This window comes from Microtus oregoni, unplaced genomic scaffold, assembly GCF_018167655.1.
Source record: "Microtus oregoni isolate MIOR12 unplaced genomic scaffold, Mior012 000036F_ref0000092, whole genome shotgun sequence".
In the NCBI taxonomy this organism is placed as follows: domain Eukaryota; kingdom Metazoa; phylum Chordata; class Mammalia; order Rodentia; family Cricetidae; genus Microtus; species Microtus oregoni.
The window spans coordinates 25,615,626-25,629,254 of NW_024543095.1; the positions used below are offsets into that span (position 1 = coordinate 25,615,626).

The 13,629-nt window shown below is 39.3% G+C and overlaps 1 protein-coding gene across 1 annotated transcript in view; it reads right to left on the reverse strand.

Annotated features, from left to right (window-relative positions):
• Nucleotides 1–8,694: 8,694 nt before the first annotated feature.
• Nucleotides 8,695–13,629, reverse strand: part of Ttc33 (tetratricopeptide repeat domain 33) — a 40,318-nt gene continuing 35,383 nt past the window's right edge. Inside the window, exons 4-5 of the mRNA XM_041631208.1 lie at nt 13,180–13,311; nt 8,695–9,808 (exon numbers count right to left, since the gene is read on the reverse strand). Coding sequence (XP_041487142.1) covers nt 9,455–9,808; nt 13,180–13,311 — 486 coding nt within the window. The 3' untranslated portion in view covers nt 8,695–9,454. The remainder of the gene's footprint in view (nt 9,809–13,179; nt 13,312–13,629) is intronic.

Genomic DNA, 13,629 nt, shown 5'->3' on the forward strand with positions numbered 1-13,629 from the left:
AACTGTTTCCCCAGTTCTCAGATCAGCGTCAACATCTCTGCCATCCATCCATTCATTCAGTACCTTGCCTTGCCATTCTCTCCAGTCCCCACCATGGATGAAGGGGACAGAAGAGAACACCAAACTTACCAATGCCTTAGACAACACTCACTCACAATCTCAACAGGTAAATTATTACTTTTCTTTCCAGAGAAGAATAAACCAGGACCTATTACAAAGAAAAAATAATTCAAATTCCATGAATGATGAAAGCACTTGGGAGCTGCTCTGCAGCAGGTCAGGAACACAGTGAAGTCAGCAGGGAAGAACTCTAGGCCATTCTAAGACTTTTTTTAAGGTGGATTGTTTGATATGTCGCATTACTAAAAGGAAAATTGTAAATCCATCATACAGTTGGGGTATTTTTCTAATATATACATAGAAAAAAAAACAAAAACAAAAATCAAGATGCTTACTGACTCCAGGAAAAACAAAGAGGGGTCCAGGAATGGAAAGATAAATACTATAGTCTAACTCAACTCTATGTAGCAATCATATACACAGTCACTAAATATTGACTTTAGAATGAACCAAATCATAATAAATTACAAGGGAGACAGTAAATATATATACCATAAGCTAGACTTACCTGCAGCAAAGGAAAAAAAAAAACCCAAAAATGTCTTAAGTGCTAAAAAACAAATTAAAACACAGTAAGAACATAAGTTAGAGAACACCAAGTACACTTTAGAAAATCTCCCACATGGTTGGCAGAAGTGCAAAATTTATACAACCACCTTGAAAATTAACTTGCATAGCAGGTTTAAGAACTGAAATACATAAAAAAAATATGTCTTAATTCATGGCTTTATAAGATGCAACAAAACTAATCAGTTCATTGGTCACCACTGGAGAACGCTAGGGAACCAACCTATTATTTTAAATGTCAAGAAAGACATGTGTGGGAACATGGACAGAACCAGAGACCACTGCATTAAGGGGAGTAAGCTAGATTCAGAAAGACAAATACTTTTATTTCATATGCAGATGAGAGAGAGAGAGTTGGGGGTGTCTGTCTGTACAAGGTGTGGAATATGTAACTAGGGACTATGAGAAGGAAGATACATTAAGGGAAGTCAAGTGGGACAAAATGGACTCTATGTGACAAGAAAAAAGAAAAGGGGATGGTTTGGGGGAGGGAAGGGAGAAGTAAAGGAGGCAATGAGAAGGAACAAAGAATAAGAAGAAAGCATAGTGGCATATATATATGAAAACGCCATAATGAAACCCATCAATTTGTATGCTAACTTCAAATTTTAAATTTTAAATGAAAAAGAGTCAGGTCTTTACTCCTAAATGGCTTTACTATATAAATTATTTCCCAGAGAAAGAAAATACAGTTGACTCACAGAGTGTCTCTTTAGAGTTTTCTGGGACTAAAAGACAAACAGAATGATCACTATCATTATGTGAAAGAATGACCCAGATCGGACGGCTAAGCTCGTCAGCTTATTGCTATGTGGAATCATCTAGGACACAGGCTTTCGGGTATATCTATGAGATGTTACCAGAAGAAACACCCTCCCTGAATGTGGATGAGCCATCCCACAGGCTGGATCCTGGACTGCACAGAAAGGAGAAGCAAGCTGGGCATCCGCATTGGCTCTTTCTGCTTACTGACTGCAGATGCCACATGACCAGCTAGCTACCTGGTGCTGCTGCCACCCTGCCTTCCACTCCATGATGGACTGGATCTTCAAATCATGAGCCCAAACAATGCCTTCCTTCTTCAGGTTTCTCTGGGAGGTCTTTTATCCCTGCAACAAGGAAAGCACACCAGACAAAGGCAATCAATAAATGCTGATAAGACTAAGAAGTCATAGCTAGTAATATTTAACTTCCGGTAGAAGTAGTCAAGGCTATAAACCTCCTCCTCTACCCCCGCTAAGAAAATGAATCTTACCAGCCTCCAGAATTAAGAACCCATTTATTAGCCATACAAACACAGAAGAAAACTAATAGTATCAAGTAGGATGAGATAATCAAAATCTAAAATGTGAAAAATACTAAAGAAAAATGACTAATTCCTTTTTAAAGTAACGGGGGACCAGAGGTGGAAGGGAAGTGGTCCCTATTGCTGAAGACACTATGCACTGTGGAAACAGGACCAAGAGACCCCTGAGCTGGGACTGGCCTGAGGACTAGCTGTCCTGGCACCAGAAGGCACCATGGAGGCGTCTAAAGGAGGGAGACAACCAACAGTCCTACCCAGCTACGCCTATAAACCACGGCAATGACCAGCAGGCCCTGATAACCCTAAGGATACGGCACCAGCACACACACCTTGGCAGGGACCAACAGCTCTCTAATTAAACTTATGACCCACTCAACAAGAGATCTCATGCCTGGCACTGGAATCCTAGTCAATTGCCCAGGAACACGAAGGCATGGCTCTTAGAACCATCTTCAACCACCACTTTACTAAGCCAGCATAATCCTTAACTAAAGCCTAAATGACTTATAACCAAAGAGAAGGGTAGTCTTCACCCCTCATCAAGGAAACTTCTCTTTGTAAAAGATGGAGGACCACTACAGAAAACCACAACCAATCAAAATGCAGAGTTGTGGAGCCCAATCCCAATGGCTACATCTACAAAACATTCCTGTACCTAAAGCTCAAGGAACATTGCAGAAGAAGGGGCAGAAAGATTGTTAAGAACCAGAAGATCAGGCTGGAGAGATGGTACTCAGCTGTTAAGAACACTGGCTGCTCTTCCAGAGGACCTAGGTTCAATTCCCAGCACCCACCTAGCAGCTCACAACTGTCTCTACCTCCAGTTCCAGGGAATTGACACCCTCGCAAACATATATGCAAAACGCCAATGCACATAAAATTTTTAAAAAGGAAGAACCAGAAGATTAAGGAGTTTGTTCTGAGATTGTGTCTCCTAGTAACATCAGAAGCTACATGAATGCCCAAATGCAAGCAGAGCAAGGGTGACAGCAGTGGACAATGTCAAACTGAACAGAGAAAAGCCCACAGGCCTCAATCCTACACAGGGACTGCTGGCAACTGAGGCTGGGAGCAGAAGTGTTCTTCCCAGGGAAGAGAACACCAATTGGTTGTCCAGTGCCAAATGGTCAGCCCTGAAAACATACAAACAAGTAACACTACACAGACTGGACAGGTTATGTTAAAGAATGTGCATGTGTGTGTGCGCGCACACGCACGTGCATGCATGTATGTGTGTGTGTGTGTACATATATATACAATTAGTGAAAAGAGGCCATGGATTTGAAGGAGAATGGGGGGAGGGGTTAAGAGAGCATTTGGAGGGAGGAAAGGGAAGAATTGTTGATTATGTTATAATAATTTATCCTCAAAATTAAAAAATGAAAATAGTAGTGGGAGAGGAAGGAGACTTTCAAGTACTAAAGAACTGTGAGACATATCAACACAGCAGCAAACAGGCTCTTTCAGTCTTTAATATTATCACGCAATATCACATAATACATATACTAGCTATTTTTAAAACTGAATTTGTAATTAAAAATCTTCTCCTAAAGAAAAATCTAGGCCCAAGTGACTTCATGTGTGATCTCTATTAAGAGAAGAAAAGTAGGAGAGATATTTCTCATTTGTATGGGGCTCAGCATCATTCCTATTTGAAAACTGAACATAGACATTAAAATATAAGCCAAAATCCTGTATGAACAGACACAAAAATCCTTACTGTAATATTACCAAATTGAATTGAGCAGTACTTAAAATGGATAAGCCATCATGAGTAAGAGAAGTCTAGCCCAGAAATATAATTGATTTGAGCTGGAGAGATGGCTTAGCCTTTAAAAGCTAGGATCCCAACCAAAATTTTAAGAAATTTAATTGATTTGACATTTGTAAAATAACTGTAACTTATCATAAAAAGAGATAATTTAGTTTTATTTTATTCACTTATTTATTTACATACATCCTTGCTTATTTTTTGAGGCAGCTCCTGCTGTGTGGCTCCAGCTGGCCTGGATGTCACAATCTTGCCCCTGCTCCCAAGTGCTGAGATGACAGGCATATCAGGTAGGAAAGGACAGTTTCTCAGTGAGCAGCATTAACAATCAGACATCAAATGAGCCTCAGCTTCTACCATAGATTACATATAAAATGAACTTAGTAGGAACAAACCTAGTCCCAAAAGCTAAAACTCTAAAATAACTAACAGAAAATATAGAAATTCTTTGTGACTTAGAAGGGCTGAGAAAAACCCTGTATACACACTGACCTTCACCCAGAACAGTGTTTGAAGAGAACCACAGGAGAGAAAACATTCACATTACCAACTCATCAAGACTTCTATCCAGTGTTAGTTACAAGACTGAGTAATGGAACCAAAGTTTAAAATGGCGAAATCGGAACATACACTCCCCCCCCCCAAAAAAAAAGATAATGTCAAGGAAGCCCATGAAAAACAGCACCAGAGACTGGGATGCAGGCCAGCTGGGAGTGTTTACCAGTGTAAACCAGGTGTGGTCGCATGCCTATAATCCCAACATTTGGGAGGTGGCAAGAGGGAGAGCGGTCGTTCAAGTTCATCCTTAAGGACACAGCAGTCAACTACAGAGCAAGTGCAAAAAAAAAGAAAAAAGAAGGGAAGGAGGGAGTGAGAAGGAAGGACGGAAGGAAGGAAGGAAGGAAGGAAGGAAGGAAGGAAGGAAGGACGGGCAGCCAGGGAAATACATACTTAGAACAAAAACATCCACTAACCTGAAGAGATTGATAAAAATGGACAATACCAAGATTGACAAATGTGTGGGAAAACACCTTCTTCAGCAACTGCTGGGAAATACAAACTAAGGGAAATTGGGGGAAATAGTTTGGAAGATCCTTAAAGGCTTCATATACTATGCTCCACACACAGCAAGAATCAGCCTTTATCCTATGCATTTACCCAAAAGAAAGTAATGCATATGGCCATAAACGGAATGTGTCACTTGTACAAAGCAGCTTTATTCATAAAGCAAAACTTGAAACAACCTAAGTGTTCATCCTCACCAGCAGTTAAACAAACTGTGGTATATTCCTAAAAGAGAATAGTAGAGGAACAGAACAGAACAGAAAACATTGCTGACATGTAAAAATCAGGGATCAATCTGAGCATGGAAGAACAAAATACACTGTTCTAATCAAAATATGCCAGACATGAGAGTACATACTGCATGATCTATTCATTTATAATTTCACGAAAGAAAAATCTAATTTATAGTCACAGAAAGCAGATAGGTCACTGAATAGAGCAGGGTACGGGGGGAGAAGAGGTGAACTAGACACTTCTGATTTGTAGAGACCTTTTGGGTGGGCACAAACTACTCACAGTGACGGGCAGAGATAAGCAGATATTCACACGTTTGTCAAGAACTTTTCAAACTGCAAACTTATAGCGGCTGCCTTTTCCTCTGTCTGAATGATCGTCATGTAAGAAAACCGACGGAAGTGGGTGAGGATATAATTCACCCCACGTTCCTTCCTTCAGCTTTGTGGTTTACTACTATTCCCAGGCAGCAGACTTTAAAATAGTATAAGCAAAATTTCCTGGTGCCTTGTAACAGACATTATTCATTTTCAATAAAATCTCCACAACTTAAAAAAATTAGGACTTTGACATTTTGCTTCTGCTAAATTTCATACTTAATTTGAAATAAATTCAAATCTTTGTTAGGGCTTAAGGGAGTCCTAAACGATCTGTGCTCCCTTGTAGCCTAACGACCCAAGAGACAAGTCGGGGACACAGAGATGACACCAAATGACAGCATATAATGACCGAGTAATACTGAACCCAGACCTAGAGAGGCCTCGCTGAGCTATGGGCAGCTCTGAAGCAAAGGCTTCCCCTTTCCTGCAAAATTCACAATGTAGCTGAAAGGAGGCTTGACCAACGCAGAGAAAAGGGAGAAAGGGACCAGTGTGTCCAGCCCTGTTTCCCATGCTCCTTCCTCTCCTTGGAAGGTGTGAGGGGATCAGGATTTCCCAAGAAACTGCCCATTTATCAGCTTTCCACGGCTCTCCAAGTACAACACTGGTAGCTCACACATAACACTCAAGAAGGCACTGTGCACTGGCTGCAGGGTCACTGTGGCTCTTGCTTTCGTAGTGGCCCAACTCAACTGCACGTGGCTAAGGTCCGTGACTTCAGATATGATCTCCTTCATTTCATTTTAACTTCCATAGGTCGAGAGGCCATTCACAAACCGTCATGCTTTCTTACTGGTTGAAAAGAGTTTCTGTATGCTAACATGGCACCAATCAGCGACACCTTTGTTGGGTTAAAGTCATCTCAGAAAATCACATTCTAACACACACACTGAAGACGATGATGATGATGGTTCTTGTGTTCACTCCTAACTCATCCAGACGCAGCCTAGAGTGTCTGTCACCAAGCGGGTTTTGAAAGGTTTCCCACAGAAGGGAATTAAAGAGCTGATTAATAATTCCCTTACTGCAGGAAAGGGGAGCCAGCCTGTGAGTCACTGCGTGAAGCATAATATGCAAACTGACGGGGCTGCGCGGTCCTGCTACAATTGTGGAAGTATCGGTTTTCTAAGACAATCCCTTCTAACTCAGTAGCTTTAGCCAAACAACAAGAGCAATCTAGAATACTTGCGTGCTTACACTGTCACCATCCTGTGTTGTCCATGGGCCCCAGCTTAGTAGATAGGAGTTATGAAATGCCTCCCGCACAACTTAATTTAAAATACAACACTTTATCACCCAGGCGCCTGCATTCTAGAGATTAACAGGAGTCTCAAGTTTTCAGGTATGGTCTCTATTCTCATTCTCTAACAAGTATCTATACCGTACAATTTTGAAACTAGAACCATACAAATCATATTCGATATAATTTTAACACTAATACTGCTGCTTAAGATAATTAAACATAATTATATCATTATCATGAGTGTCATTTTTCTCCAGGTTCATAAGAATACATTATTCTAATTAACAAGCTCAGTGAACTTTTACATACCATTACTCACATCCCAGCAAAATAACCAATGCAGTTTTCTCTTCCTGCAAGGAAGTGTTAGCTAAAGTACCTTTGGTGGTCTGGAAAAAAATGAGCCTTTCTCCATAACTAAGTCTTCCTTTTTCTCCTCATCTTGTCTATTTTGCATCTTAGATCTGAGTAATAAAGAGACTAGCATGACCCACTAACACCGAAACAGTTGAGACAACAGGTTTAGCGGTCTGGAAGCAGCACGCAGGCCACGTACAGTCTCGCCTATTTTGAGGTTGAGGCACAGACTCCATGCCGAGAGCAATCTGTAACTGACAACTGCCTTTCAGTATCACAAGCCGTGACTTCATTCAGATAAAAGGTTATGAAAAAATCTTTCCTAAAATCAGAAGGAAATGAGAGGAAGTATTCCCAAACTAAGACAAGTTCTTCCTAGAAATGGCTAGCATTGACTAAGCAGTGCACGTGGGGAACCATACAGATGTTTCATGTATACTTTTACACACAGAAAAATAAAATCTACCTAATTCTCAAAATCCAAGAGGAAAATCTCCAAGACACAAGGGAAAGGCTATTCTTTCACAAGTTACACAATAGACAGATATCCATATGTAACGTAGCAACTGTACTCACCTCTCTAGCCATCTGTCCCCTGAGAATATCCCTTGCTATTTAACAAAGTACTTTTTTTCACTCATTCTAAAGCTGACCTCTCCATCCAGGGCTTATTTCTGGATGATAGATAGAATTTAGGGGGATATAACACTATTTAAAGCAACTGCTGATTTCTCCAACCGGAAAGAAAAAAAACATGAACATTCCCCTAAAATACCTTCTAAAACATATCATCCTCGCAAAAATGCTGCCCATAATTACATGTTCCAACTGGTTTTGTTAAGATTTCATAACACAACAGAAATAACTTTCATCTCTAATGGAAAAAAATTACATCAATTATATCTTCGTGAGTATCAGGAAGAACAGCACCTGACAGTTGCATATGTTTTGTTTGTACTACAATATACATAATAGAAACAGTCACCCACGGTAATAATAGTATTGGTTTGTAACTGTGAATGAGGATTTTAATAAGCTTTTTTTCTTTGGTTGCTTTATTTTCCACTGTTTTTATTTTGTTCTGAGGCAAGGTCTTACTATGTGTCTCCCCGGCTGGCCGTGAGTTCACGAGTCCTCTGCCTTGCCTTCGACAGGACTGGGATGAGAGGCATCTGCTTCCTTACTGCTCCACACGTGGGTTTACACTACCAATCACATTCCAGTTCCCTGCTTGTCAGTCATATACTGACACCCTAATAATATCAATGCCTTTTTACTTTAAAGATTTTGACTGCTATTTTATACTGATGTGAAACTGTAACAATTTTTTCATTTCATTGACTACTTCCACAAAAGCATCTTTGGAAAGACATTTATAAACTGTCCACTGCAAAGTTACAAGCGAGAAATACTCGTCAGCTGTGGCAGCCCCCGCCTGTATTCCCAGTAGTTCCGAATGCCAAGGCAGTCTTGAGGCTAGCCTGAGTTAAAAAGGAAGACTTGTCTTACTATTTGTTTGCTGGGCTCTGCATACTTGTAAAAATCAGAAAAGAAATAGGAGGATTTTGCTCAGCAACAGAGGTACTAGCCTAGCATGCTGGGGGCCTAGCTACACCCTCCCCCGTAAAAGGAAAAAAGGAAAGAAACTCTGTTTTGACCAGGATAATGTAAGCGTAGAATTTACTGACAATCTCCAAATGCCATTCACCTGTACAAATGAATGACTTGTGACAAAGATGACTTGACCTTGACAATGAAGTGAAAGGTCACTCTGACATCAGTATTCACAGTTAGCAAGTACTGAAGAAAACAGTTACCACCTTCTAACTTTAAAGTCAAAACATAAGCACAAATTAGAACAAAAATTCAAGGAAATGTTCAGGATACACACATCTGCATGCATTTTTAGGCAAACTTCCAAATATATCAAATTACAACCAAATGATAACTTTGAATCAAGATGAATGTCAAAAATATTTAAGCTTGCACTAGTGCAGCAAGAAAAATGGAAAAGAGACAAATGGCAGATTTCTAGGAGGGAGAGAAATCACACGCTTCCTTTATCATAGAACAAAAGTCTGCAAGTCTACATTGTAATAACACTGCCTGTCAAGTCAATCTCTATTCAAGAACACAATTTCCAAATTGTATCTTCAAATGCCCTCTCCCAACAGTCCAATCAATGCTCAACAGTCAAAACACATTTCACTTAAGATGTGAACCTTAAGTATAATTTGCTTGTCCAATCACTAAAGAATTCCACTACTTGATTTTTATATGCTTCATCTGAAAAATTCAAGTTTTGCCCTCCTCCTCCAAGGTGGATATCGAATGTCATCTAAGCATTAAGTAGCAACCAAAACCAAACAAAAAAAAAACCTAGATTCAAACATCTTTTCACCACGTATGCTTCATCGGGCTTTGATAAAGACAGCGCCATCTGGGGTGGAGGCGCCCTCTTCCTTCTCATTGACTATCTCCACAGTTCCAGAAGCTGACACGATAACCATGGTTTTATTTGCAGACACCAACTTCTGTTTCTCTGCGACAGCTGCACAAACAGCAACAATCTCGTCGCTTTCAAAGTCATAGTCAGGGATTGGCTCTGGGGAGATGTCTGTTCCTTCGGGTGCAATTTCTTTTTTTTCAATCCTCCGAGCTACTTTCTGCTGTTCCTGGAGTTTTCTTGCCCAGGAAAGGTCCTCCTTCCATATTTCTGGGTTCATTGGATATATGTGGAGGGCTACTTGAAAACTTCGAATTGCCTGGAGGAAAAAGAATTTTTTCATTTGTCTTATTTCTAAAAATCACCATGTTAGCTACAATTACATACATACAAGTGAGTATAGGTATATATGCATCCATACATGTCTACTCTAGCATACTACTATAGTTAATTTTAGCACAAAAGACAGGCCATCTGTCCAGATGATTATGGTAGAGAAAAATACAGATGTGAGAGGGAAAGACTGAGAAAACACCAATGGGCTAAAATTAGAGGCACTGGTACTAAGGGCTTGAGCACCTTAGCAGAATCTTATACTGTGATCACATAAGGTTTATCCCTCAGAGGTGGATCACACAGTTCAACATGGACAACTGGTATAACAAACAACACACATAAAAAATAAAAATCACAGCATTTGTCCCAATAGGTGAAGAAAAACAATATGACAAAATTCAGTGTCTTTTTGTGATTAAAAAGTCAACAATCTAGGAATACATGAAAATAAAAGCCATGCAATAGAACACCCAAAACCAACATCACATTCAACAATGAAAAACTGAGTGATTTCCTGCAAGATCAGAACGAGGCCAGTCTTTCCATTTCTCTTTTTTAAATTTATTTTAGAGATTATAATATAATTACATCATTTCTCCCTTCCCTGTCCTCCCTCCAAATGCTTTCATATGCTCTTTCTTACTCTTTAAAATTCAACAGTGCTTTTTTCATTGTTATACATATATATATATATGTATGTATATATATATGTATATATTCCTAAATATAACCTCCTCAGTCTATATAATGTTACTTGCATGTATGTTTTCAGGGATGATCATTTGGTATTAGACAAGCTGGCATGCCCTTCCCATTTATGTTCAAAACAGAACTTTAAATTAAGCCAGAGAATTAAAAATATGTATATATAAATCATCAAAATGAAAAGGAAGAGGTAAAATTAACCCATTTGCAGGTGACATTATCTACTTATAGAAAGACTCCGCAAGATAACTATAGAGACAGGTGCCCGAGTCCTCGCTCACTCAGGAAACTAAAACAGGAGGATGATTTGCACTAAGGAGGTCAAGGCTAGCCTGGACAAAATAGTCAATCTCAAACAAACAAACAAACAAACAAAAAACTGTGAAGACTAATAAGCTCCAAAAAGCTGCAATATATGAAATCAACAACAAAACACACACATACATATATGGCTTAAACAATATTATGCTGCTCAGACTAATAATGCTCCCCACAAGAGTCACAGACTGTAAAAGAAATTCCAGTACCGGGCATGAGCAACCCAGTCACAGTGTTGGTCAGGGTAATCCTAGAGACTCCTAAGACATTATAGGCTATTGATGTTGCCTCTGGTTGTCCCTCAGAGGTGTAATGTTAAGTCGCTATTGCTGAGAAATCATACACTTCAGATACAGGACTCAAGATCTGAGCTAAACTGACTCAAAAGTCTGCTCCATGAAGATAAGCTTTCATAGCACCACAAGGCACTAAATAACTTGCTAAGGAAGGGAAGCAACCAAAAGTCCTATGTAGTGTGATGCCTCTGAACAAGAACAAGGGCCATTGTGGCAAAATACTGCACCCTAGGGGCACACCTCATATCTTGGTGGTAACCAATAGTTACCTAATAGGATTTAAGGCCAGCTCAACAGCAAGGAAGAGGTGCCTGGAACTGGAAACCTAGCCAACTTCCTGGGGCTGATGAGTCATGGATCTTAGAGGAGACTCTACTACTACTACTTTAATAAATCAACACAGTTTATAACTGCACTTTAAATGCTTATTCTTATGCCCACAGATAAGTGTAGTTCTCACCATTCATCAAAGAAACTTCTCTGCAACAGAGGGAGACCATTACAGAAAGCTACAACTGGTCAAAAGTTGAGGTTCCCGGCCCCAGTACATAGCCACAACACAACGTCTGAAACTAAGGCCCAGGGCCAGCAAGAAGAAAGGAATAAAAGACTACAGGTCATAAAACTAGGAAATATGCTGTGAGACTGTATTTCCTAGAAAAGATAGAAAAGCTTCATCCATCGTAACTCAACAATATGGATGCCTAAACAAGACCAAGTACAACACCAATAGACATGGTAACATGGAAGAGGTCATTCTCACAGGGCTCCACCACTAGAAAAAGAACTACAGGCGAATAAGAAATCCTGAAAGAGGGAGGCATAGTCATCCCCAGAAATGAACACCCTAACTGGCTATCTGATACCAACTGGTCAGCCTTAAAATGACATCATGCAATTAACACTAAACGGACTGAGCAGATTATATTTATGTACTTGTGAATTCACATATAATAAGCACACATACACACAGAGATACAACAACAAAAAAGAAGAGATCATCAATTTGAGAAGGAGCAAGTGGATGGATATAGGAAGGGTTGGAGGAAAGAAAGAAAAAAGGAAAATGATGTAATCACAATTAATTTTTTTAAAAAAAGATTTATTTATTTATTTATTTATTTATTATTCATTCATTCAGTCAGTCAGTCAAGTATCCTGCCTGTAGGCCAGAAGAGGGCACCAGATCTCATTATAGGTGGTTGTGAGCCACCATATGGTTGCTGGGAATTGAACTCAGGGCCTTTGGAAGAGCAGTCAGTGCTTTTAACGGCTGAGCCATCTCTCCAGCCCATCACAATTAATTTTTAAAATGTCAAATTAGAAAAAGATGAAATATAAATGGCCAATATAAACATGAAAGAACGTTCAGCCTCATTAGCTATCAGAGAACACAAATCAAAACCCAGTGAGAATCTTTCATGAAAAGCATACAGGGATTTTAGGGGGGAAAACAAATTAGAAACTGATCTATTATTTGGCCCAGTTTTGATCCCACTACAGCACTCCTGGGTATTTACTCAAAGGACACCAAATAGACACATCACAGAGATATTTACACATTGATATTTATGCACAATTTTCACAAGAGCTAAGTAGGAAACAGCCCAGGTATACAACAACGAGAAATGAATTGTGGTGGGTATAGATAAACAATGCATTTTTTAGCTATAAAGAATGAAGTTATATTGTTTTTAGGAAGATGAATGTGACTAGAGACAGTCATATTCAGGACATTAAGTTAGTCTCAGAAAGACAAATAGGTATTTTCTGTCACCTATTGGTCCTAGATTTTATAAAATCACACAAAACAATCTATGTATATATTAAATGGAAATAAGAGCAAATTTATGTAGAGGAACAATGTGGACTAACAGGGTCAGATAATTGAGAAAAAAGGGGATAGAGAGAATACAGTAACACAAGATGAGGCAGTAAACGGTATACTCAATATACAACATGCATATAGAAGAAACTTATTCTAAAAATCAAAATATAATTAAATTTGAGCATTATAACAATTAAATTTCTTTACCAGGACTATCTCTCCTAATCCAAGCTGAGCACGACCTAAAGTCTGCCAAGACTCCCATGAGTGTGGGTTACGTTTGACAGCCATTTCGGCTGCATGTACTGCTGGAAACATTTCATGAAGGGACATCAGGACCTATGTGCCAAAAAGAAGAAGAAACAAAACCCGTCATGAGCTTATGCAGTATAAACTAACAAACTACTGGTAGGTAATTTATATGCAAGCAATGATTTTCCTTTACAAAATCTATTTTAATCCGGCATACAGCATTTCCATGGATTTTATCCCCTAATTTACATTCAGTATCAGAAATTCTAGACCTTTTTTTACTCCCCAAATAAGTGAAAATATAAAGTGTCTCTATGTCCATCTGATCGAAACCAGTGGTTGTGCTCCGGCCACAGCAGCTCAAGGCTGTCTGAAGGCCAGCTTCACTACAGTTACTCTAGGACA